The 22,766-nt window shown below is 66.3% G+C and overlaps 1 protein-coding gene across 4 annotated transcripts in view; it reads right to left on the bottom strand.

Annotated features, from left to right (window-relative positions):
• KIF1A (kinesin family member 1A) overlaps positions 1–22,766 on the bottom strand; it is an 89,413-nt gene that overhangs the window by 33,634 nt on the left and 33,013 nt on the right. For 2 of the 4 annotated variants that reach the window (XM_082630899.1, XM_082630900.1), the window contains exons 11-26: positions 20,149–20,224; positions 18,773–18,851; positions 17,981–18,123; positions 16,221–16,354; positions 15,244–15,323; positions 14,928–15,003; positions 12,530–12,609; positions 12,144–12,250; positions 11,161–11,244; positions 9,216–9,396; positions 9,062–9,134; positions 8,790–8,883; positions 7,896–8,044; positions 7,368–7,546; positions 5,859–5,996; positions 4,922–5,161 (exon numbers count right to left, since the gene is read on the bottom strand). In XM_082630899.1, coding sequence (XP_082487025.1) covers positions 4,922–5,161; positions 5,859–5,996; positions 7,368–7,546; positions 7,896–8,044; positions 8,790–8,883; positions 9,062–9,134; positions 9,216–9,396; positions 11,161–11,244; positions 12,144–12,250; positions 12,530–12,609; positions 14,928–15,003; positions 15,244–15,323; positions 16,221–16,354; positions 17,981–18,123; positions 18,773–18,851; positions 20,149–20,224 — 1,913 coding nt within the window. The remainder of the gene's footprint in view (positions 1–4,921; positions 5,162–5,858; positions 5,997–7,367; positions 7,547–7,895; positions 8,045–8,789; positions 8,884–9,061; positions 9,135–9,215; positions 9,397–11,160; positions 11,245–12,143; positions 12,251–12,529; positions 12,610–14,927; positions 15,004–15,243; positions 15,324–16,220; positions 16,355–17,980; positions 18,124–18,772; positions 18,852–20,148; positions 20,225–22,766) is intronic. The other 2 variants (XM_082630901.1, XM_082630902.1) reach the window with 1 other exon arrangement.

Here is a 22,766-nt window from a genome sequence, read left to right as displayed (position 1 = left end):
CTTGAGGCGCGACCAGACCCGTACCCGCCGTGGCCCCCAAGCTCTTTGGATCCAAGAGGCACCTGAGCCCCTGCGGCAGCCCCGCCCGCCCCGCTCAGCCCCGCTCTGGCCCCCGGAGCCCATCTCCCTGCTCCTGCCACTGCCCCCAGCCGCTCCCATCTCCGCGTCCAGGCCGCCTTCTGCACGGCTCTCCCTGTTTGTCTGAGCTCACTAGTAGGCCCACCTCCGTTGACTGCTTTTCGCTGTCTGGGCACCACAGGCCAAGGCAGGCCCCGGTCAGGGGAGGGTGTGCTGCCTCCCGGGCCGCCCTCCTGGGGCTAGAAGCAGCCCCTCTGCCCCAGCACAGTGCCCCTTCCTTCCAGGAACTCTTTGGGGACAGCGTGTAGATGGATGGTGGGGGCACCTCTGCCCATCGCGGGGTTGGTGGGGGCCTGGGGCTCCATTGCCCCGACCACCCACTAAGGCGAGCCCCGGCCCTGGTCCCAAGAGGACACTGAGGCCCAGAGAGCGGAAGCCCTCGCCACAGCAGCAGAGGGCACCAGCGGGCAGGGGCCGGCCGGGGTGGGCTGCTGGCCTCGCCCAGCACCCGCCTCAGGATGGGACGGCGGTGGCCTTCCCTCACCGGGCACCCGGGCTCCTGGCCAAGGGCCTTTGATTGACATTGGGAGTGGGAAGGGGGCTACCATGAAACAAGCAAAGTCATGAGGTCCCGAAGGGGAAACAGAGGGGGCCTAGGACTCAGGCTGTGGGAGGAGGTGCAGACCCTGCCCTGCCCCTGCGCCCAGAGGCCTGTCCCCTGGGTTGGGGCACCGCCCAGCCACCCCAGCCTGCCTGAGAGAGCTTAGGGAACTGGGTAGGACAGCCCCAAGCTGCAGGGCCAAGTCAGCACCCACCCTCCAGCAGGTGGAGGGCCTCTTCCCCAGGGCAGGACCCCTTCCCCGGAGCACTGCCCGCTGCAGAAAGCCAGGTGTCGGGAACAGCCGGAGGGAGGGGCCGCGGCCTGCCCACTCCACCTGCAGCCTGCAGGGAACCCACAGGAGGACCCTCAGGGAAGGTGGGACACCTCTGGTTGTGGGCTAGGTGAGGGCATGGTGCCAGGCACGGGGGTGCTTAATCAGCACAGCTTGCCTGAGGGAGAGTTTAAGGGCTGTCCAGGGCCACCTGGCCAGGAGGGGAAGGCAGGCTCAGGGCCGCCTCAAAGCCCCCGGCCCGCCCAGGGCTACCTTCCTGAAAGGGTCAGGCGGCAATTCCACAGGGGCTTCAAGCTCCCAGAAGGTCACTCACAGTACCCTGGAGGCGACCCGGGACTGCCCCTGAGGGGCAGTAACAGAGGGGCAGGAGGCTACCCCTCCCCCTTTTTGAGTCCACAAAGGCCAGGCCAGAGGGAGCCTGAGGCACTGCACAGAGAAGTAAACTGAGGCAGGTGCCGGACGCAGCCCAGGCCATAGGCAAGGCCACGGCAGGTGGGTCCCCTCCTGGCTCCCCCCAAGGGCCTCACCGCTCCACAAACCTACTGTGGTCTCCGGGGGGCGCTTTCTGCCACGTGGCCTACCCGTGGGCACAGACGCCAGGGTCCCACACATCAGAGGGGGCTGCGCCCCTCGTGTCCTAAGGCTCAAACAATTCCATTGGCAGCCCGCGAGACTGAAAACTCCGGTGAAGAAACCGTCTGCGCCTGCCCCTCCGAGCTCACGGGGGCGGCACTGGAGCCCCCAGCACCCCGGGTGGCAGGTGCGCCCGCGTCTCCTCCGCTCGCATCACAACATGGAGACCAGGGCCCCCTCACCAACAGCACATCTTAGTTGGATTGGCTGCGTCTTTCTTTCTTAGGGGCACAAATACGGTGCCGGAGAGCTAAGACGCCGTGCTAGAGCTGGTGAAATACGCCATCCCTGCCCCATTTCACAGGTGAACAGACGGAGGCTCAAGGACATTAAGGAAGTTGCTGGCAGCAGAGCCCCAGCTGGGATGAGACCCCACAGGCTGCCTCCTGTGCAGCTCCCGACTGTGCGGACACCATGCTCCATCCCCCACCGGCTTCATTAATGCAGCTCAATAATTAAGTAAATCAAGCCTTTCTTGATCTTTCAGGATTTCCTCACGTCAGAGAGGAAAGAAAGCCCAGATACTTCTGGCACTGAAAAACGGCAGGGCCGGGGGCCTTGAGGGACCCCTTGGTTGGAGGTTAGGGTTTGACAATGAAAAAGCCGCCTGGAATCCGCGGCCACACTCACTCTCTCTGAACTTCATCACCTGGCTGTGGGATGGCCTCTGCTCTCACGCTCACCTGGGGCGCCCAGGTGGGTTCGCATGCAAAGCCAGCTGCGGCTCTGGGGCCGATGCTCCCAGAGGCAGAGGAAGCCACACTGGATACTCTCTCCTTCCTGCTGCCCCTCGTCCCTGACTGGTGACAGTGACGGGTGCACTCATCCAGAAGGGACCCCTGGGGCCCAGCAGCCACGGCCCCTGCTGGCAGCACCAGCCTCGAGGGCAGGGGGTGGGGGCTGGAAGACCCCAGGCCCACCCCGCCCGGCAGCCCCAGAACTTGAGGGGATGGGGCCCATGGTGCAGAGGCTGGGCCTCCCCCTCACTGCCCACCAGATGCCGGAAACAACCTGACGTCAGCACCCGCCACCCTGAGCCAGAACGGCCCAGCCCTGTCCAGAGGACCCTGCCGGCCACGGCCCACCCACCCGCACACGGGGTGGCTCGGAGCCTCGCAGGTGACGACTCGGGCTGAGCAGCTCGGCACGCAGAGCGCAGCCAGCTGGGAGCTGAGGGCTCGGCCTCGCCAGCCCAGATGGCACAGAGCGGACACGGCGGGTCAGTGCTTTTCCACCCAGAGTCTTGAACACGTCCCTTGGGCGGTCGCCAGTCCCTCTTCCCCGGGACCCTCCATCCCAGACAGTCACCTCCTCGCCTTCCTCTCTCTGCAGCCCACCCGCCTTCTGAAAGCCACGGTCCGAGCAGGGAGGATCATCGGGGAAAACTGAGCCCCCAGGCCCACTTCCTCCCCCTGGGTTGGCCCATCTCACCTCCCAGTTCACTGGCACCCAGACTGCCAGAGGAAGAGCCCCCCCGGGGGACTGACCCTGTACTTGGGTGAGGAGTCCCGGGTCAGGACGGGGGAGGCCCCTGCCGGGGGCCCTGTTCACAGAGGAGAGGGCACCTTGAAGCAGGCTGAGACCCGCCGGAGAGAGAGGAGGTGGCAGAGCCGGGGCTGAGTGTGGGGCAGCGCTAACCACGAGATTGGTGAGGTACAGACGCATGCTGGGGCCGGAAAGCCTGTCCGAAGGGAGACAAGAGTGGGCACCCCATTTTGCTTAAGCTTTGGAGAGAGAGCCAGCAGCTACCAGAGGGAGAAAAGGAAACCAAAGACGGGGTCCTTCTCAGGGCCTGGGCCTGCACAGCTGCTGCGCGGGAAAAGCCAATTCTTGCCAAACCAAAAAGATCAGGACGTTTCCAGGTGAAGCCCCTCGCAGACGGCCGCCGTGGGGAGCTGGCCTCTCACTTGTGGCTTCGGTTTGGCTTGGTGGTTTTGTCACATCCCAGATCCACAGAGGGGGGAATGTCGGAAGGACCCAGCTCTTTCCGGCTGAGACTGCGAGAGCCCACCCCCGTTTCTCCCGGTGTCCTTGCCCCCGTGTGCCCTGACCCCATGCCTGCCTGGCACCCAGCCACCCTGGCCCTAGCGGCCGGGCTTTCTGAGAGGCCTGCGTGGAGCTGGCCCTGGGGCCACTCCTCCCCGTCGGGCTCAGCAGAGCAGGAACCCAGCCGGGGCGTCTCGGAGAGAGCCACGCGGTCTTGTCCAGTGGGCCAGCATCTCACACTCAGGGAAGACTAATCAGAATAAATCCATGACGCGCCCGCTGAGAACCTGCTTCCTTCCAGGAGGAACCAGTGGGGCCTTCACTCCATCACCCGCACCCAAGGGCTCCCAGTGCAAACTCCGCTATCTGGGGACCAGTCTCGGTCTTCAGCTTTCAGTACTGGTGCTCCAAGGTCAAGACTTCCAAAAACTTCCATTAGTCTAGCCCAAGGAAGCAATCTCAAACTCCTAAAGAGTTTGCTATTAAAGCTATCTTACACCTTTGCGTATACGTAAATTCAGTTTTCATGAGCTGAATTTCCTACTACAGCTAGGTTTCTAGGCCTTTCCTTCCCCTCTTGCTTGCGTTCCATTCCATGATAATAGACATAAGGGATGGACTGTATAGGCCCAACCTGCCTGCAGGGCGGGGGTCCCCGCTCCCCCCCTGAACTTGACCTCTCTCCTCTGTCCAGGAAACTGAATCATGGGCTCCTCTGCAAAGGGCGCTTTCCCATGAGGGCAAGCGGCCACCGGCACCGTCTCCGGCACTGACGGCCTGGGGGTCAGGAGGGACAGGACGCCCTCACCTTTAGACAGAGACGGGCTCAGAGAGAGGCCGGGCTGCCTGGGACCCAGGGCTTCAGAAGGAGGCCCTTCCTTCCCTGCCCCCCGGGGCGGCCGGCTCCGGCTTCTGTTCCTCTTCCCACAGAGAGGGTAAGGACACAGGGAGCAGACCAGAACCCTCCATCTCTTCTGGAAAACAGCGGAGGGAGGGAAAGCCACACTGGCTGGTGGGGGGGGGCATGCAGAGATGCATGGCTCCACCTTTCCGAATGCCCCCACGGGCCCTGAAAGGGCGGGGGTGTTGCTCTTCCCGAGTCCCGGAGGCCTCCACCTGTGAGGAGACCGTGCCCCGGGGCACCCTGCCCTCCTCCATCACTGGGGCCCCTCCAGGAAGGCCAGGAGCCCTCGTGCCCCCTCACGCCCTGTCCTGGGGAGGCCCCGCTCGCCGGGGGTCGCGCCCTGACGGCGGTCAAATTGTGCTCGCAGCAGTGCTCCTGTGCAAAAGAGCTGGTTCCTTCCCAGCATGCTGTCCTCGACCTCACCAACCTTCCTACTACACTGAACAGGGGGGGCCGGTCGTAAAACGGGTCGCGGCCGTCGCACGGCACGTGCTCCGGAAAGACGTCGTCCTCCAGGTCCTCCTCCTCCCCCACGCTCTGCTCCTCAGCAGGCTCGGCGGCGTCGGAGTCAGGGCTCGAGGAGGCGGGGGAGGGGGTGAGAGCAGCCATGCGCTCGCTCATGCATGTGTTGAGAAGTGGGTAGCTGTTGCAGCCAGAGATGACTGAACTGGGGTTAGTACGACAAGACAGAGAGAAGTTAACGCCAGCTCCTCGGGGGCGGACGGGGCGGGGCGGGGGCTTCCGAGGAAAACCCAAACCAAACACACAGACCGTCGAGAACGCTGCCTCGACAGACAAGAGAGCCAAAGTGCCCGGTCCCCAGGCGTGGGAAGACACCACATGGGGGTCAGTGTAAAGCTCTGGAAGGTTCCGGAGGGCACCGGCAGGTATGGTCCTGGCCAGGTGTGGCTGAGGTCGGTGAGGGCCTCGGGAGCCTGGCCGTGTTGAGGCCTCAGGAACCATGCCCCCTGGGGGGCAGGGGCCGGGTGCAGCCCCCGGACCAGGAGACTGGGGACAGCAGGCATGGACTCTGAGCTCTGGGAGGACACGGCTCTGCCTCCTGCTCACACCCCACCTGAAAGCCTGACCAAGCCTCACATTCACACACACGGACAGGTGTCGCCTGACGGCCATGGTCCCGAAGTGGGGGTGGGTGGCGATGCTGAGACCCCCTCCCTGGTCAGGGCCCACTGGTGTGTGGAGAGGACTGGCCAGGGGGCTCAGACCAGGAAGGACCAGGGCCGGGGACTCGGGATAGAGAAAGGCATCTGGCCGGCTCCCCCTCTTGTCAGGGCCAGGGCCCAACCCCTCGCTGCCCCCCACCTTCTCTCAATCTCTCAGCCCGGGGGGCGGGAGGCGCCTACCTGCCCACGAGCCGGAACCAGGGGAAGCGGTCGTAGAAGGGGTCTCCACCAGTGACCACGTTGTCACAGTCCTCGATGACACTGGAGGGCACCTCGGCCGCCCGGTCGTACATCTCCCGCATCAGGTCCAGCCGCTGCCTGCGGGGCAGAGGTCAGCGTGGGCCTGGGCAGAGCATCCTGGGGTCTCAGGCCCAGCCCGGCTCAGGCCACAGCATCCTGCTCAGGGTCACCCACGGCTCAAGCTGGTTTGCCAGGCGGACCCTCCGGGGTCCTCGGAGTCGGCCGACCATGGCCAAGGGGCTTGCAGTTCGCCACACGTTCCTCTCAGCCCCAGTGATGGCCGCAGCACGTCAGCCGCGTAGGGTCGGGGACCAGCCCCGCTCAGGACGGGGGATCGGGGCACGGAGCCCCGGAAGCTCGGGGAGCAAAGGGCGAGTTGTGAGAAGACACAGGAAACAAGGCATTTTAGAGGCTATCCCCCGGAAAACCGGCAGGTGGTGGGAGAGACGTAGACGTCTCCCTTGGAGGCTCAGGCGCAACAGGAGGGACGTGGGGGGCGACATCCGCCCTCCAAGAGCAGACGGCAGCCCAGGAGGACGGGGCAGGGGCAGGCGCGTGTCTGTGAATGCGCGTGGGTCAGTGCATGTGCCGGAGGCGGGGACCTCATAAGAAGGGAAGGCGTCTGCGTGTGAGGGTGTGTGAGCGGAACGGAGTGCGTATAAACGTGTCTGTGTGCGTGAGCATGTCGTGACCACGTTTTCCGTTCTCTGCATCTCATGACGTTTCGACATCTCTGGGGCCTGCCCCGACAGTGAACAGCCTGTGGGTGAACCCACCTCCACATGAGCCACCACCCGCCCCTTAGTCGACTTGCACGCCAGCCGGTTCCCCTGCCCAGGCCCGAAGCCCGCAGGCGTTATGCTGACCAGCCAGTCCTCGCTGTTCACCCTCCCCTGCTTTGCCCATGAACACCTCGCAGAGGCCGTGGCGAGGCCGTCCCCTCCCTCCTTGGCCCCCGGACGGCCCTGTGCCCACGCCTCACGTTTCTAGGGACACTTGAGCAACATTAAAATTGTCTTCAGTGGCAAAGAGCCGTCCTGTCACCTTCACCCAGGAAGAGCCAGGCGCACGTCAGGGTGAGTGTGTGGGACCTGAGGCAGAGCCGTAGGGCAGACACCTCCCAGGACACCTGGCCGTCCTCCCTGGGGCCCCCACCCGGCCCTCCTCCACCCCCACAGGTGGAGGGGCCCCCAGCTTCCTGCAGCGCCTCACCCGCCCCTTCCTCCAAACTTTGCCACTGCTCTGGTCGAGGAGAATATGGATTCTATAATGAGGCTGGATCCTCCTTACTTTTTTTCTTCTGATTTTAAAAGAAATCGAAACAGGACAAATAGCTGCCGGGACATGTGCGCCCCGTGCATTCCATGTCCACCTCCATTTCAGTGGTCTCGGCCCAGGCCCAGGGAGCAGCCCCACCCCACTGCCCACCGCACGGCCCACCCGCTGCACCTAAGTTTCTCCAGCGTCCAGTAGTGGGTGGCCCCATTCTTCTGGTCCTGGACCTCCACGGCCACGATGGTTCGGGGGAAGGGGCGAGTCTCTCGGTCTTTGGCGGCCTCTGGGGGCAGCAGGTCAGGCGGCAGTGGGGAGTACAGTGTGTCCGTAAGGAGGACAAACTGGAACTGGACCTGTGACCGGTGAGGAGGATGCCCGTCAGCCCAGGGAAGGTGGAGCCTGGCCCTGGAAGGGCCTCCTTCCCGCTGCCTGTCCCTCAGCCATCCTCGGAAACTTCCCACCGGCTCCACCTGGAGAGGAGGCTCCACCTGCCCACCGGCCTGCCTACGCGTCCCCCTCCGTCAGTCCCGGGCCCCCGCTCCAACCGCCCATTCTCCTCCCGGGGACTGCAGGTCAGGGGGTTTGCCCCGCCCCCCCAGGAGGCGGAGCAGCCTGTCACCAAGGCTTGGCGGGAAGCAGGACAGGTGATGCCCGCCCTCCGAGGTGCAGACAGCAGGGGCAGGCGCAGCGGCAGGGGCCCACCTTCTTCTTGAGCTCGACGCTGATGGCGTTGGCCTCCTTGAGGAAGATGGCGTTGCCCCATAGCAGGTCCCGCAGCGACGTGAACTGGTACCACTTCCACTTCCGGAAGGCCCACAGTGCCAGCTCACACTCCCTCTCCGTCCACTGGACTGCGGGGAGAGGCGCACGGGGTCATCCCGGGGCTGGGAGCTTGGTGTGCGGGTCCCCAGTTGCACACTGACTGGCAGGAAGCTCTGCCACAGGGGACAACCCTCGTGCCCCAAAGAGGCGGCCGGCTCCCCCAGTGTGAGCGCCAGGGTCCTGAGAGTCGGGCTGGAGCTCAGCAAGGACCTGGGGGGCAGCAGTGGGGCGGGGGCAGGAGAGCAGACCGGGGCTTGTCCCACACACCCTCTCGGGTGGACGAGTCCAGCCGGGGGAGGCCTGGTCACTTCAGCACAAAGGTCCCGACCAGCTGACCGGAGGCCGAGCTGGACGTGAACACCCTGCCCTTGGGCCACCCTCGGGCCCCCAGCAGCAAGAGGTCAGCCAGTGGGCCGCCCAAGCAAATGCTCCCAAAGCGGGTCCCGAGGTGTGGAGCAGAGACCTTGTCCAGGGAGGAGCAGCAACCTCCCTTGGGCAGGACAGGGGTGAGCGGACGCAGGGTGCCCGCCTGGGAGCGCCCACCCTGCCCCACCCTCCTCACGCTCCAGGCCGCCCCCGCCAGAACCAGCAGGTGTGTGGGTGTGTGCGTATGCACAGGTGCTGTGCTGCTGCAGCACAGCCTCCCGAATCCTGCCTGCAGACCACGGACCCAGGGCAAAGGTGCCAAGCAGCTGACCTGCAGGGAGCGGCCCGGGCCGCCTCTTTGCTGAGACCCCTCCGCAGCCCACCTCCACGCGGGACAGGGCTCCTCACCTTCGTCCTCCGGCCCCTCCTCCTCTTCGTTCACCTCCGGGTAGTACCGGGAGTCCATCTGCTTCTGCAAGGCCTCCAGCTTGCTCTCGTAGTCCTGGCGCAGAAGCGAGGCCTGTGGCTCCACATGGAGACCAGCCCGTGTCCAGCCCTCCCAGCCGGGCCCAGGCCCAGGGTGCCCAGACGTAGCCCCAGCACAGCGGGCCTCCCCACTCTGCCCGGTTCCACCCCTCGGCCCTTCCCCTTTCAGCAGCGAGCGCCCGGGCCGCCCTCACCAGCCTCTGCTGCTCCAGGAGGTAGGTGGCCTCCTCGCGCTCTCGGCGGTACTGGTCCTCCAGCTCCTGGAGCCTGCAAGAGCGTGCGGGGGTGAGGGCGCGCGGGCGGCGGCGGGTTCCAGGGGCGCCCAGGCGGCAGCCCCCGGGGCCTCACCTCTGCTCCATCTCCTGCTTCATGTCGATGCCCTGCTTCTCCAGCAGCTCACGCTGGGCGAAGGCCCAGTCCACGGGCTCGTTGGGCGTCTCCGCGCAGGGCGTGCGCTCACGCTCCTGCCTTGCCTGCTCAGGGTGGTTGAACCGGAACACGTGGCTCTTTCCCATGATGATGCGGTTTCCTGGGGGATGGAGGCGAGGCCAGAGTCGGTGGACCTTTGGCCTCAGCTGGTCTCGGGGGTGGGGGGGGGGAGGAGGAGGGAAAGAGGAGGAATGCAGCCGGGGCTGTATCCTAGCACTGCCCACCCCTGGGAGGGCCTCCAGCTGCCAGGAGCCGGCCCTCTGGGTCCTGTGCCCGGGGTCGCCCCAGCTGGGGGGCCACCTCCTCCACCAGGACTTGAGCGGGCCTCCCCACTCTCCCCGGTTCCTCCCCTCGGCCCCTCCCCTTTCAGCAGCAGCGATGGTGGCAAAACACAGTCCTGGGGCTTCTCCACTGCCCTGTCCCCTCCACGGCCCCACAGGTACCACCCCCGGGCCAGCCTGGCCTCCTGCTCCCGTGCCCTGGGCCTTGGCACTCCCCTACCCGAGGGCTGGGCTTGGCCCCCTCTTGCAGGGCCCCCTCTTGCAGGGCCCCCTCCTGCAGGGAGCTTCCCTTCCCATCTGTCCCACCGGCGGAAGCAGGGCAGGGGTCTGCGTGTTCCCAGGGCCAGGGTCCACCCTGTCTGCAGGACCGTCCAGGGCACACCTGTCCCACGAGGGCAGGGCCTGCTGTCTCTGGACTGTCCTGCCAGTGGGGGTCTCTGTGGACGGCCTAGTTTCTTTCCAGCTTCCTCCAGGAACCACGGCTCTGCCTTGTGGCCTACAGAGCTGGCTCAGCCCCTCTCCCCACAGGAGAACCCGGGCCTGTAGGCTGGTCCTCCCCAGGCCTCCCTCGTCCCTCCTCCAGCTCCCGAGTTCGGCCGCCCCTCCCAGCCCGGGCCCTGCCCCGAGCCCACAAGCACCAGGCCCCATCCTGAAACAACAGGGGGGAGAAGGGAACCCTGGACCTGCCCTTGCCCAGCTCAACTGCCCCATCTCCCCACACTGGCGGCCAGGCGAGGACGACAGCCACTGGCGGCCAGGCGAGGCCCATGAATCCAGGACACGTGGTGTGTCCCTCCCTCAAAGCATGCCTCGGGACCCCAAAGGCAGGACCCTGGGTCCTGGAAGCTAAAAACAAGGCCCTTCAGGGTGGCCGGAGAGGTCTGGATGTCAGGCTGCCAGGCATCACCTCCTAGGCCTCCCATCCCCTCTGCACCACCAGTTGGGGAAGGGGAGGGTCCCCCTCATTCTTAGCAAAAAGTCACCCCAGCCAAAGTTGACACGATGGTCAGTGTTGTGTGTCAGTTTGGCGGGCTGGGGAGCCCAACGGTGCACCTAAAATCACGTGACCTCCAGACAGGAGACCACCCACCATTACGCAGGTGGGCCTCCCCCTGTCGGGTGAAAGGCCTCAGGAGCTAAACTGAGGCTTCCCTGAGGAGAAACTCCCGTGGATTTCAGACATGCCTGTCCAGCCCTCACCTGAGCCAATTCCGTTAAATAAATCTCTTGATAGATGGACAGATAGACAGACATACATATCTCCAGGTGTGTTTTAGAACACGAGGACACAAAGCCAGGGGGCTGGCGTCCGGAGGCTGGTGCAGCGCACACCCCGCTGGCTGTTCCTCTGTTCCACAACGCGCCAGTGCCACCGGGGCTCTGGGACAGGCACCCCACCGCCCGGAATCCCGCCTCGGCTGGCCTGCAGCATCGACTCAGCGCCGCTGGAGCAGCCTTCCCCCCCCACCGCCCCGGGCCCGTGCGCCGCCTGGCTGGTGGGGGGCAGACTGGGGTGCCACACAAACAGGAGGGGCGCGTGTGCAGGGCCGGCGGCGCAGGGGCCACCCCTGCCTCCACTGTACCTGACCGCAGGACACTGGGCTCCGTGACTTTCTTGCCATTGACGTAGGTGTCTGCCCCCTCACAGGGCTCCAGGGTCACCACGGCTACAGGACAGATGGGGGCACAGAGAGGAGGACCGTGAGGGGCTGTCCTTCTGGCCGCGTCCCCATATGAGCCCAGCAAGCCCCACTCAGGGTCGGGGGCAGGGGGCTCGACCCACCTGGCCACCTGCCACCCAGGCGCAGCCCCCGCCAGGCCCCTCTCCTCCCTGTGGCACCTGGCTTGGGCCTCGAGAAGGCGGAGGGGCCTCTCAGCCCCTCACAGATGAGGAAAGTGATGCCCAGTTGGGAGGCTCACGGGCCCAAGTCAGAGGTGGGGAGGCCGTGCTGGGTGACCGCCCCGCCCCGCAGGGTCTCCAGGTGGGATGGGAAACAGTGGCTCGCATGTCCCCAGGAGTCCCAGAGCCCCTCCTGGCTTTGTGCCCACCCACCGAGGGGAGAGAGAGCTTCGGGGACAGAATTCTGGGAGAACCAACGTCCGCAACACCATTTAAGGCCACCACCCTGAAATGGCCAGGTCACAGAGGGGGCTTTGGTCACTGGTCTGCATCCTAGAGGCTGTCCAGACACCTGCCCTGATCTCGGGGGCCGTGGGCACTGGGACAGCCCAGCAGGTGCCTTCTCGAGAAGGAAGGGTCATGCCCAGAACCGGCAGTGGGGACGGAGGCCCGAGGGCAGGCCGGCCAGGCAGATGGACAGATGGCCGCTCCCAGCCCACGAGAAGGCGTGGCCTAAGAATAGCCGTCCCTTCAATCCAGGCTCAGTGCCCTCCCACCCGTGAGCACCCCAACCAGCCCCCTGTGCAGGGATGGAGCTGCATGTCCCCAGCCCAGCCTTCAGAACACCTTTCGGGGTGGGGGCAGGGGGGCTCCCGGGACTGAATGGGGAGCCAGGAGGGCTGATACCAGCAGCGCCGGGTAGGGGCGGGGCCAGGGGGGCCATACCTTCACTGCCCCCTCGGGAGTCGCTCCGGAAGACGCAGTGCTTCTCCTTGATGAAGTGCCCGCTCAGGACTATGTCTTGCCGCTTCTCTGCGCCTTCCCGGCCCACTCTGCGTGCGGGGTGCGGTCGTCAGCGCCGGCTGGACCCAGGGCACCACGACACCACCCACTGGCCCGCCTGGTCCCCCTGCAGCCCCCAGGATGCCCAGCTCTTACAGGAAACGCCTGGAGAGCACAAGCGGGGGTCCAGGGGACAGCCCCCAAAGCGGCCTGGCCTGGGGGAGCCACACTGCCCAGAGGGGCCCACAGCGCCCCTGCCAGCAGATGCCCGGGCTCAGCGACCCCTCACTGGGGGAGCCCAGCCCTCCCCTCGCCCCGCCGACCCCCACCTGGTGATCCCATCCTTGATGTAGTAGAGAAGGCACTCGGACATGAGCGGGTCCTCATTCAGGTTGACGAGATGCGGCGTCTGTGGAGATAGAAGGGTCACCTCTCTTCGGGGTGTGGGGGCGGGAGCCCAGCCCGGGCTGCCTGCTGCCCTCTCTCCCCCCAGGACCAGATCGCCACCCGCCCTAGGCCTGGCCTCTCAGGGGACACAGTATCCTCCCAGCCTGGCAGAGAGGACAGGAGATGTGAAGGAAAAGGCTCCTGAGGAGGAGATTTTGATGGGGACCCCACAGTCTTGGGAGGACAGATGCCAGGTGGCACTTGGGGGGCTGGGCTTCGGGAGGGGCTGGGACCCCAGCTCTGAGCACTTGAGTGCGCAGGGAGTGCTTGGAGGCTGTGGTAGGCCCTTGGATGTGCAGGGCAAGGCTGGGTCCCATGGGACCTAGGCCTGGTCCTCCATCCTAAAACAGGGCTGCAGGTCCCCATTCCAACCGGGGCAGCCAGGAGCTGAGGGGCCCGGGATTAGGACGCTGGGCAGGGAGGGGTCGGGCCCTGGATGCCAGGGAGCAGAGAGGCTGTGAAAAAAGGCCCCCTGAGCCACCCAGGTCAGACGCCCATACCTGTCATAACCACAGGTCTACCAAAACATGACCCAAGGCCAAGGTGACCACTTCCCGCCAGCTGCCCCGTCTAAGCACTGCCCTCGGCTCCCCACCCCATCCCGTGCCCAGGGCAGCCACTGCAGGCTCTGTCCACTGGGCCTTGGACCAGCACCCCCTATCTTCACTTTCTCCACTGCTCTCACCCGGGGTCTCTGGGCCCTGACACTTCCTGACCTCACACCCGGTCCTGGGCAAGGATCCTGCAACATGGCAGACGCTGGAACAGCTTCCTGTTTCCCACCTGGCACCTTGGGGCAAGCTGCCCCCACCCTGAGCTGAAAATGCCTCTAACACCCCTGCACAGGGTTGTGGACACCTGGTCATCAGACATAGGACAGACCATCCACAGCGGCCCCTTCCCCTGAGCACAGAAGGCGTCCAGCCAGGAAGGGCCTGCGCTCCGCTCCCTCCCCGGGGCCGAGCGGGGGACCCAGCTGGCCCATGTGCTTCTCTGGAGTCCTGGGGACCCCACTGTCCTCCAGAGGAAGTGTCCCTGGTGGTCCCGAGGGCCGCCCTCCCACTCCTGGACAGTGTCCAGACCCGGGGGCGCCAGCAAATCCCTCTGCCACCAATGAAGCCAAAGGACTGCACAGCCAGTGTCCCGAGGGCACTTGTACCCCAGCTTCGCCTGCCCACCCCGGGGCACTGCGCCCAGGGACAATGCAACAGCTCAAGGGCAACGCATTCCAAATGAAGACCAAAGGCCTATCTAACAGGGAGTGAAGCAGGACCCCACCAGGGTGCCACCTGCTCCCCGGCCTGCCGAGGTTCTCCCAGGCACCCCTCCTTCCTGTTTCTGGGCCTCAGCTGCTCCCTGGGCCGGAGTGCATGGGTGCAGAAGCCGCCTGAGGAGCCTGGCCCTGTCCCCAGGGAGCAGCCACCCTAGCAGATGTGCCCATCCTACCAGCGCCCCGTGCTCCTTTTCCCTTGGTGCCCCAGTGGCTCCGTGAGGGCTCCACGTGCCGCCAGCTTCGGAGACTGGCAAACAAAGAAACCCTTTGCTGGGGTGAAAAGTCAGCCAGGCACTTCCTCACCAACAAGGCAGCAGGAGCAGGGCCTGCAGAGTCCCGTGCTGGGGTCAGAACAGACTGCCACGGCCTTCCAGGCAGGCTTCTGGGCTTGAAGCTCAGCTCCTAAGGGCTCTAAGGGTCTGGCACCTTCGGGGTGGGTGCATGGGTGTGTGGGTCTGGGTCCTGGAATCACGCAGAGACTTTTTCCCTGACGCTCGTGCTTCGCCCCATCTGAGCGACTGAACGGGGGGTGGCGCCCTGCTCCATGTGAGGGCCGGGGCCACGGGCAAGCTGGGCCTGGGTGGGAGGAGAGGGGTGCTGGGACGGCCAGACCCTGCTTTAGCTGATCTCCAAGAGGGCAGCTGGCTCCCAGCTCGTGTCCAGCCAGGCCCTGCCCATGAGGGGTGCAGGCTCCTGGGGGGTCCAGGCCCCACCTGTTTCAGGACCCTGGTCTCACCCCAACCTGAGGGGCCCAGTCCACCCCTCAGGCAGCTAAGTGACCTCTCTGACGTCCTAAGGCCATAGGGACATCCCACCATGAGGAGGCAGGGTCTAGGCTCCACACAGGGAAAGGATGGCTGCGGGTGAGCCTGGCCAGGTGCCTGGAGCCGCTCTCCCTGCTCCCAGGAGGACCCTGCTGACCTTCCAGGAGCTGACACCCTGCCAAGGGCCGCAGGTCCCCCAGCCCTGTCCACATCGGGGCAGCCCAGAGAATGGCCGGCTCCTACCTTTTTGGGAGAGAACACCCCCAGGGTGCCGCCGTCCTCCCTCATGGCCACACCCATCTCGGCCAGCAGCGCTTCCCTGCGGGACAGAGCGGGGGTCAGCACCCACACAATGTTTCATCTGGTCAATGAGTTCAGGTGTCCACTTGAGGGACTGGTCCCGACTGGGGATCGGGTCAATGGGGCCATTGATGACAGTGGGGGTGGTCACTGGATGAGAGGGGATGGGTACGTCCTGCACTGGACACGGCCACCCCTGGGTACAGGAGCTGAGGGCTGAGCACAGGGCTGCTGCCAGCCCCCAGCCCGCACCGCCCACCTCTCCATCCGGATGGCTTCCGTCCGCCGCAGCTTCTCCTCCCAGGTCTCATTGAGCTCAGCGATGATCTTCTCCGTCTCCTGGGGAGCAGACAGAGCAGAGCGAGGTCAGCGCAGGGGGCAGGCGGTGGACAGAGCCCTTGGTGCCAGGCAAAGGGGAGACGAGTAGCCGGGCCTGCAGGGCCCAACACCCCAATTCCCAGGTCCATCCAGGCTGCTCGAAGTCTGAAAGGTCAAGGTGAAGGGCTGAGGGCTATTAGGTGCAAAGGACGCGTGTCTTTGCTGTGGACACACACAGAGAACAGAGGGAAAGGCAGAATAAACCCAGAAGGAGAAACAAACACGCAGGGAGACGCTGACACCAGTTCTGAGGTTCGAATGCCCCTGGACCACGGGTGAGACAGACAACACTTCCCACATCAGCACTGCCTCCCCATTTCCTTCCCAGCCCCCACATTCCAGTGGGCCTCTGTACCCCAGGTCCATCCCGGGTGGACGCCTCCCACACCTCAGGTGGGCCCTACGCCCCAGGGTGGCCGCACAGCCCACCCCCTCATCAGCCCGGGTCTGGCGCCTGTGCCGTTGTCCCCTCCGTCTGGGCTCGCCATCCACCGCTCACACCCAGCACCTTGTACCCACTCGCTGAAGGAAGCCAGTAACTCAAAGGCTAAAAGCAGCCCGCCCGTGGCCAGGCCAGGAGGGTGAAGGCCATGCAGGAGCAGGTATAAGCACGGAAACCCGGGAGGGAGGGCACAGAGAGGCCCTAAGACCCCCGCCCTAATCAGCAGGTGGGCCCCATGGTCCTGGACAGGGCACACCGACCCCCTGGACGGGGGGCTTGGGGTCGGGGGCCAAGACGCACCCCGCGCCCCCCTGCACGGCTCACTTCGCCTCTGACCAAGCCCCTCCGCCTGCGACCATCCAAGAGGAGGGGTCTTGGCCTAGCGTCCACCAGGTCCGAGCCCGGCCCTGCCTCACCTTCAGCCTTTCTATGGCCTCTTCACTGCCCGGGGCAAACAAGATGCGCTCGTGCAGGCTGGACACAGAGGCGGCACGGCTGGACAGGGCCGAGAGCGAGGACGAGGGGCTCACACCCACCAGGGCGTTGGTCACTGTGGAGAGATTGTCAGGGGCTGGACTCAGCTCCGCCCCGCCACGGTTACGATTATTGTTGTCAAGGTCGGACACGTCTACGGGAGGAAGGGGGGTAGACAGATGGGAGGAGAGAAAAGAAACACCAAGTTGGGAAAAAGCAAGAGGCAGGTGAAGAGAAGGTAGCAAGCAGGGACCACGAGCTGGGCGCCCGGACGAGCACATGCAATGCTGCCCCCGCCACGGAGCGGCTGCGCCACCAGGTCCCTCGGCATCCCCACCCAGGGCCTGCACTCCCCCTGCACACATGCCAAGCCTGCGGGCCACCGGCGTCCCTGCCCTCCTGCCCACCGCCCTTTGCTGTCACTGCCCAGCGGCCCCCCTGCACGCAGGCCCTGACGCTCATCCTCATCCTCTCCGCCCCACCTCGCACCCGCCACCCACCAGCCTGCCACGCACCCCGAGCTGCAGACGCGGGCGGCGCTGTCCGCCCCGCTGAGCGCCCTGGCCAAGCCGTGGACTGTGGGACCTCCGAGGGAGCCCCCACTCCTCCAACGCAAGAAGCTGCTCTGGGCCCCCCGCCACCCTGGCCTCCCTGCCCCCCAAGGCCCGGGAGTTGGGGTTGCCACACCCACTGGGGTGGGAGGTGCCCAGGCCCCTCCTGGCAGAAGCAGACACATAGCAGAGCAGCGGCAGACGTAGGACAGCACGGGCACTGGGGAAACTGAGGGCGACCTGTGGCCCCTGGGGTGGGGAGGCCCCAGCACGTGCCCCTGCCCGGGGAGCCGGGCCCACAGCCAGCGGGAGACGCAAGCTGGGAGGACCTGGCCGAATTCACACTCCTGGCATTTCCAGGGGAAGGAGCCTTGGGGTGGGTGGGGTCAGAGGGGGGCCGGAGCCAGGAGTCGGGGATGGACCCGGCCCTATGAGCTGTCCCAGCCTCTGTGCTGACATTCAGGCCTCTAGGAGCACGGGGGGCAGAGAGCCTGACCTCAGCCACGCTTGGCCTGAGGAGGCCTTGGCTGCCCCGCGCCTCCCTGTTGCCTCAATTTCCCAGCAGACGCGGGGGTGAACCAGGATCACGGCTCGCAGGGTGCCGTGACAGAGGAGGGCTCAGGTCCCCCAGCCCCCAGAGGGGGAAGGCCAAGGAGGGGTGGGTGCGCCCCGCCCCCCCACCGTGCTGCCCTACGCCCCGCGGGGCCGGGCCAAAGCAGGGATGCGCAGAGAGCAGCGGAGGGGATACACACATTTGGGTCCTCCGGGCACAGTGTTGGCTAAGGGGGGGAGGCGAGGGGGAGAGACAGAAACAGAAGAACAGGTTTGTCTCCAGAGGGCGCCGTCGCAGGCCGGGCATCAGGTAGGGTGGCGGTGGTCTTCAGCGGGACGGAGGGACAACCCCGGCACCGCGGCCGGCTACTGTGGCTTCCGGGGAAACCGTCACCGGCCTGCCTGGGCCAGCGGCAAACCCAAACCATGCAGCTCCCCAGGCCCAGTCCAGAACCCCGGCCCCCCACCCAGAGGTGGCTCCGCCTGGAGCCCGGAGCAGAGACTGGGCCTCGAGCCAGAGGGACCATGAGGGCAGCGGGACCTGCCCCAGCCCCACAGCCCCACTGCCCTGCCCGGGATGGGCGGGCACAGACACTCACTGTCGGCGATGTCACCGAGACCCTGGGCATACAGCAGGTCCCGCAGCCGCGTCACCTCATCCTTCAGCTCGCGGATCAGCTTGTTGTTGGGGTCCTCGTTGATGACGGCGTTACAGCGAATCTGCTTGGCCCGGTCCGCATACCTGGGCGGCAGAGGGGGGCTGGGGGCTGTGCTGCCCAGCGGCCAAGGGCACCCGGAGCCCCGCCTGCGCCCACCTGCAGGGACATCTCCGACAGGGAGTCACCAGGGCCACTGACCTACAGGGGGGCTTGCCACTTGGGGAAACCAAGGCCCCGGGAGGGGAAGGGACAGGGTGGAAATTTCTCCACACGGCGAGGCCTCCGCATCTGGACTTGTGGTCCCAGGTGGACGGTGCGAATCTAACCTGCGCTCCAGCCCTTTGCAGTGGCAGCCAAGAGGCCAGAGCGCCGAGCCAGGCTGCCAAGCTGCTTCCTGCAGCCCAGGACGGCCCCTGGCCAGAGGGACCTTCAGACATGCCTGCCCCCTGCATGGCTTGTTAAAGACCCCGGTGGCTCCGTGGACCATGGGTGGGGGCAAACCGCTCAGCCCGCGAGCCCAGCTCTCCTGGTCAGATGGCAGGGGCCTGGGCCACTCGAGGCCACACGCAGTGGGAAACGGAATGGGGCCGAGAAGCGCCAGGTGCCCTGCCAGCCATTTGGAACCTCAAGAAGTCCAGGTGAGCCGGCCCTGCAAGGAGGCACCTAGAGGACCCACTCCCACCCAAGCCGGCTGGTGGGGGAGAGGGAGGGTCCAGGCCCCTCGGGACCCACCTCAGGGTGCTCAGTGTCTCATCGTAGTTGATGTCCGCGGGGCTCAGCGCCGCCACCATTGCTGTCCGCGAGTTCCCGCCTGTGGGAGGAGAGCAGGTGGTCCCAGCGGAGGGTCAGCCCCGCTGCTGCACCCCCCTGCCCTCCCCCCACACAGGTGTAGCTGGGAGGTGAGCAGACAGCCGGCGGCCGGCCTCCCTCACCGCGCCGGGCACTTGCTCACTTTTCGTCTACATAAAACCATGCTTTTCTGACATTTGGGGTCACATTACAACCAACAGGCCTCCCCCTCCCCATAATACAGAGAAAAGTTGTGGAGAGTTTTATGGCGTTTACTACAAGGACTGTTTCTGTTCCATAAAAATTTCACTTTTATCCTTCTTACTTGGAATACGTTTCTTAATGTTTCACGTCAGATTCCCAGCTCGGGTCACATGGATCCGAATTCACACTCCTGGCATTTCCAGGAAACGCACGGACCCACAGACCTCAGGGACCTGTGTCCCGGGGACCACATCCCCAGGGTGTGGCCTCCACACAGACTGCGAGGTGACGCTGCGAAGGGCTCGGGGTGCCGTGCTGTGAAGGGCCTCCCCACCCACCCTGGGGCGGGACCTGAGTGTGGCCCTGGGGGAGAGGCCTCTGTCCCAGCCGCGTCTCACGTGAAGGGACACTCATTCCTGTGACTCTCGTGTCCTCTCTCGGGGGGCCCACCTGCCCCCAGGGTCTCCCATCTGCCCTCTCCTCCACCGGGAGGCCTGACACTGCACCCGACGCTGGCCCGAGCCGGGGACCAGCTAGGCTGGTTCTGGGGTGCAGGGTCAGCCAGCCGGGGCTCCCACGGCCCAGCCATGCCGCCGAGGAAGGCTGGAGACCCCCAGCTGTCCAGGTCCAACGGGTCAGCCCGGGGCTCAGTTTACATTCCTGGGTGTCAGGTCCCCGCCGAAAGTGTAGGTGGGGAGGACCCCAAGGCCATTCTGGGTGGGAACACATCGGAGTTGGGGCGTTTTGGGCTCCGTCTCCCCATCCGTCTCACTGGCTCAGAGCTCAGGTGGAGGGGAGGAGGGGGAACCAAGCAGCTCCCCAACAGCCAGCCAGAGGGCTCCCCAGAATCACCGAGGCCCAGAGGGTGCGTCCTTGGTCTGGGCGTCACAGCCCTGCGCCAGGAGCGCCGACACTGGCCGCTCAGCTGCAGCCCCGAGGGCTGTCCGGGTCCCCGGGCCTTGCATCGCTGACCTACTGCTGACCATTGGCCCGGGCCCCTGGGAGGACCCCCCGGGCTCGCTGCTCAGCCCGGGAAGGATGGGCACCCTCCCAGGCCGGGGAGGACAGGGCGGCGGCCGGGCCGGGTGTCCGATCCGGGTCGGGCGAGTCCTCACCCAGGTTTTCCCGGAGAAGCCAGGTCAGCACCGAATCTCTGTAGGGAATGAAGTCTGTTTTCTTCTTTTTCTTGTTCTGCAGGAGAGAAGCGTCGAAGGTCAGCCCCGGGCCCACCGCAGGGGGAGGGAAGAGGGGGTCAAGCACAGGTGGGTGCCCGAAGTCCAGGCTGCCTGGGGCTCAGGGCGGGCTTGCTCCCAGGGCCTCTCCACGCCTCCCCCAGTCCCAGTGCCTCCGCTCGGGTTGCCATCAGGGACTGGCTAGCACGTTCCCTGGCCTCCCCCCTCCTCTGTCGCCACAGTGTGTCTGGGCCACACGGCCGGCCGAGCCCAGGCGGGCTGATGCCAGTGGCCAGGGCCAGCGCGTCCTCACTCCGCGCCGTCAGAAGGACCAGCGCGAGCCCATCGCCCCACAGACGCCGCCCGCGGCTCTGCTGACGGAGGCCGAGAGGCCCCTCGCCTGCAGGAAGCCCCGCGGGGCCCCTCCCTGTGCACGTGAAGCCGCCTCCGCCTGCGCCAGGCCCGGGCCGTCCCGCCGAAGTGGCTCCGAAGCCCCCACAACCTGGTCCCCCTCCCCGCCCCCTCCCCCGTCAGGACGAGGCTCCCTCAGGCGCCGCTAAGCGTGGCACAGCGACTTGCCCACGTCCCTCGTTTGTGCACATTTTTGCTTCAGGAGCGGCTGCTCGGCAGCCGCAGCGGCCCCCAGGGTCCCGTGGGGCGTTCCTCGGGGCGCAGACGCGTCACCCCCGAGGGGGGCCTGCAGGGGCCGCCGCTGGGGGGGTAGGAAATGCCGTGCAGCCCCCCCGCGAGAGAGCAGGCGTGGCGGCGTCTGGCCTCCAAAGCGCAGCTTCTTTCCCACTGCCAACGTGGTGGGTGGAAAGACTCCACTTCCACCTCGGGTTTTGACCGTGACCCCTGCGGGTGAGTTCTCGGCCACGTTTGTCATGCTCCTCGTTCCCGTAGTGAATGCCCCACGGTCACCCGGTCACCCCATGAGGAGCCCAAGCGGCGCCCCTGACTCGGTGGCTCCCTCAACGTCCCTCCCTCCACTCCGCCCGCCCGGCCGCGAGCGCCTCGGCTCCAGGACCTTGGCCACCCTGACCCCCGGCCGCCCCTCCCGCCTGCGGCTCCTCACACGGCAGCCCCAGGGCGCATCCAGCTGCAGTCAGTCTTCCTGAGCCGTGGCCGCTTCCGCTAAATCACAGCCAGCTGCTTCCCGCTGACACTGCGGGGCGGCTCAGGCCCGGCCCTCTGGCCTCGTCGCCCACGGGCCCCCGCGCTCCCGGCTCCAGGCGCTGAGCCCCAGCGCTGGTCTCGCTCTGCTCCTGCAAGTCTCCATCGCGGCTCCTCACAGTCCCTTCCCGGCTCCCCACACGGCTGCTCACGCAATTTCTTACCCAGTTCCTCACACTTCCTCTCACACCTCCACAGTCTCTCACAGTCACACCAGCTCCTCCCAGTTCCGCTCAGAGCTTCTCAGAGCTCCCCAGGTGCCTCGCATACTTCCACACGCCTTCTCACACGTCCCCACACAATTCCACCCGCACGTCCCTCCCAGGTCCTCGCACCATCTCACACACTTCCTCTCACGTTTCCACCGTCCCCCAGAACCGCACGCTTCCTAACGATTCTGCGCGCAGTCGCACGTGTTCCCACACGCGCCTCACACCTTCTTGCACAGGCCCCTCCCAGGTCCTCGCACTGGTCCTGGTCCCTCCCCACGCTGTTCCTCTCACAGCCCAGGCTCCGCACGGCTCTCCCACCGCCACACGCAAGACCCCACGCCTCCTCACACGGCGGGTCCACGCCTAGCTCCTCCCGCGGCTCCTCACAGACCCCCCACAGCTCCCTCACACAGGGTGCCTGCGCAGAGCAACCCGCCTGCAGCCCAGCCCCGCACACGGCTCCTCCGGTCCCTCGGCCCCCGCACACACCGCCCGCGCCCGTCGCCCGTGGCCCTTCAGGCTTCGCACAGCTGCTCGCAGCGCCCAGAGTCCCTCCGCCTCCTCAGAGCCACCCGCTCACTTCCCCCAACACGGCCACGCTTGCCTGCCATTCGCCACACTGCCCGTCACGCAGGTCCCGCGTATTCGCCCCCGAAGCTGCTCACGGTTCCTCTCACAGCTCCCCCGGGGCCGCGGTGCCCCGCGCCCTCTCCGCTCCTCACAGGGCCCCGCCCAGCCCGCCCGGGAGCCCCGCCCCGCCCGCCCGGGAGCCCCGCCCCGCCCTCCCGGGAGCCCCGCCCCTGCACGGCTTCCTCTCACAGCTCCGCACACACGTCCACGCGGTTAGCTCCTCTCAGACCTGCACGCGGCTCCGCTCGCGCCTTCTCACAGCTCCCCGCGCCCGACTCCCTTCCCCGCTCCTCACGCAAACCAAGCTCTTCCCACCTCAGTGCCTCACACCGCTCGGCGGGCTCCCCAGCTGCAGGGTGAGCGCCCACCGGGTGCTCCTCAGCCCCCAGGCCCCAGCCCCGGAGCGGCCTCGCCCACGACGCCCCCGCCCCCCAGGCAGGCTGACTGAGAGGCCACCCTCCTGCTCAGGGTCACCGTCCTTTACGAGGCTCCTCCCGTTCGTTCACCACGATCTCATTTCCCGCCATCTCTCATCCACCCCCGCGG

The sequence above is a fragment of the Mesoplodon mirus genome, assembly GCF_964341445.2.
Source record: "Mesoplodon mirus genome assembly, chromosome: 8".
Lineage (NCBI taxonomy): Eukaryota > Metazoa > Chordata > Mammalia > Artiodactyla > Ziphiidae > Mesoplodon > Mesoplodon mirus.
The sequence above is the reverse complement of the archived record's forward strand: the minus strand, read 5'-3'. Positions and strand labels throughout refer to the sequence as shown.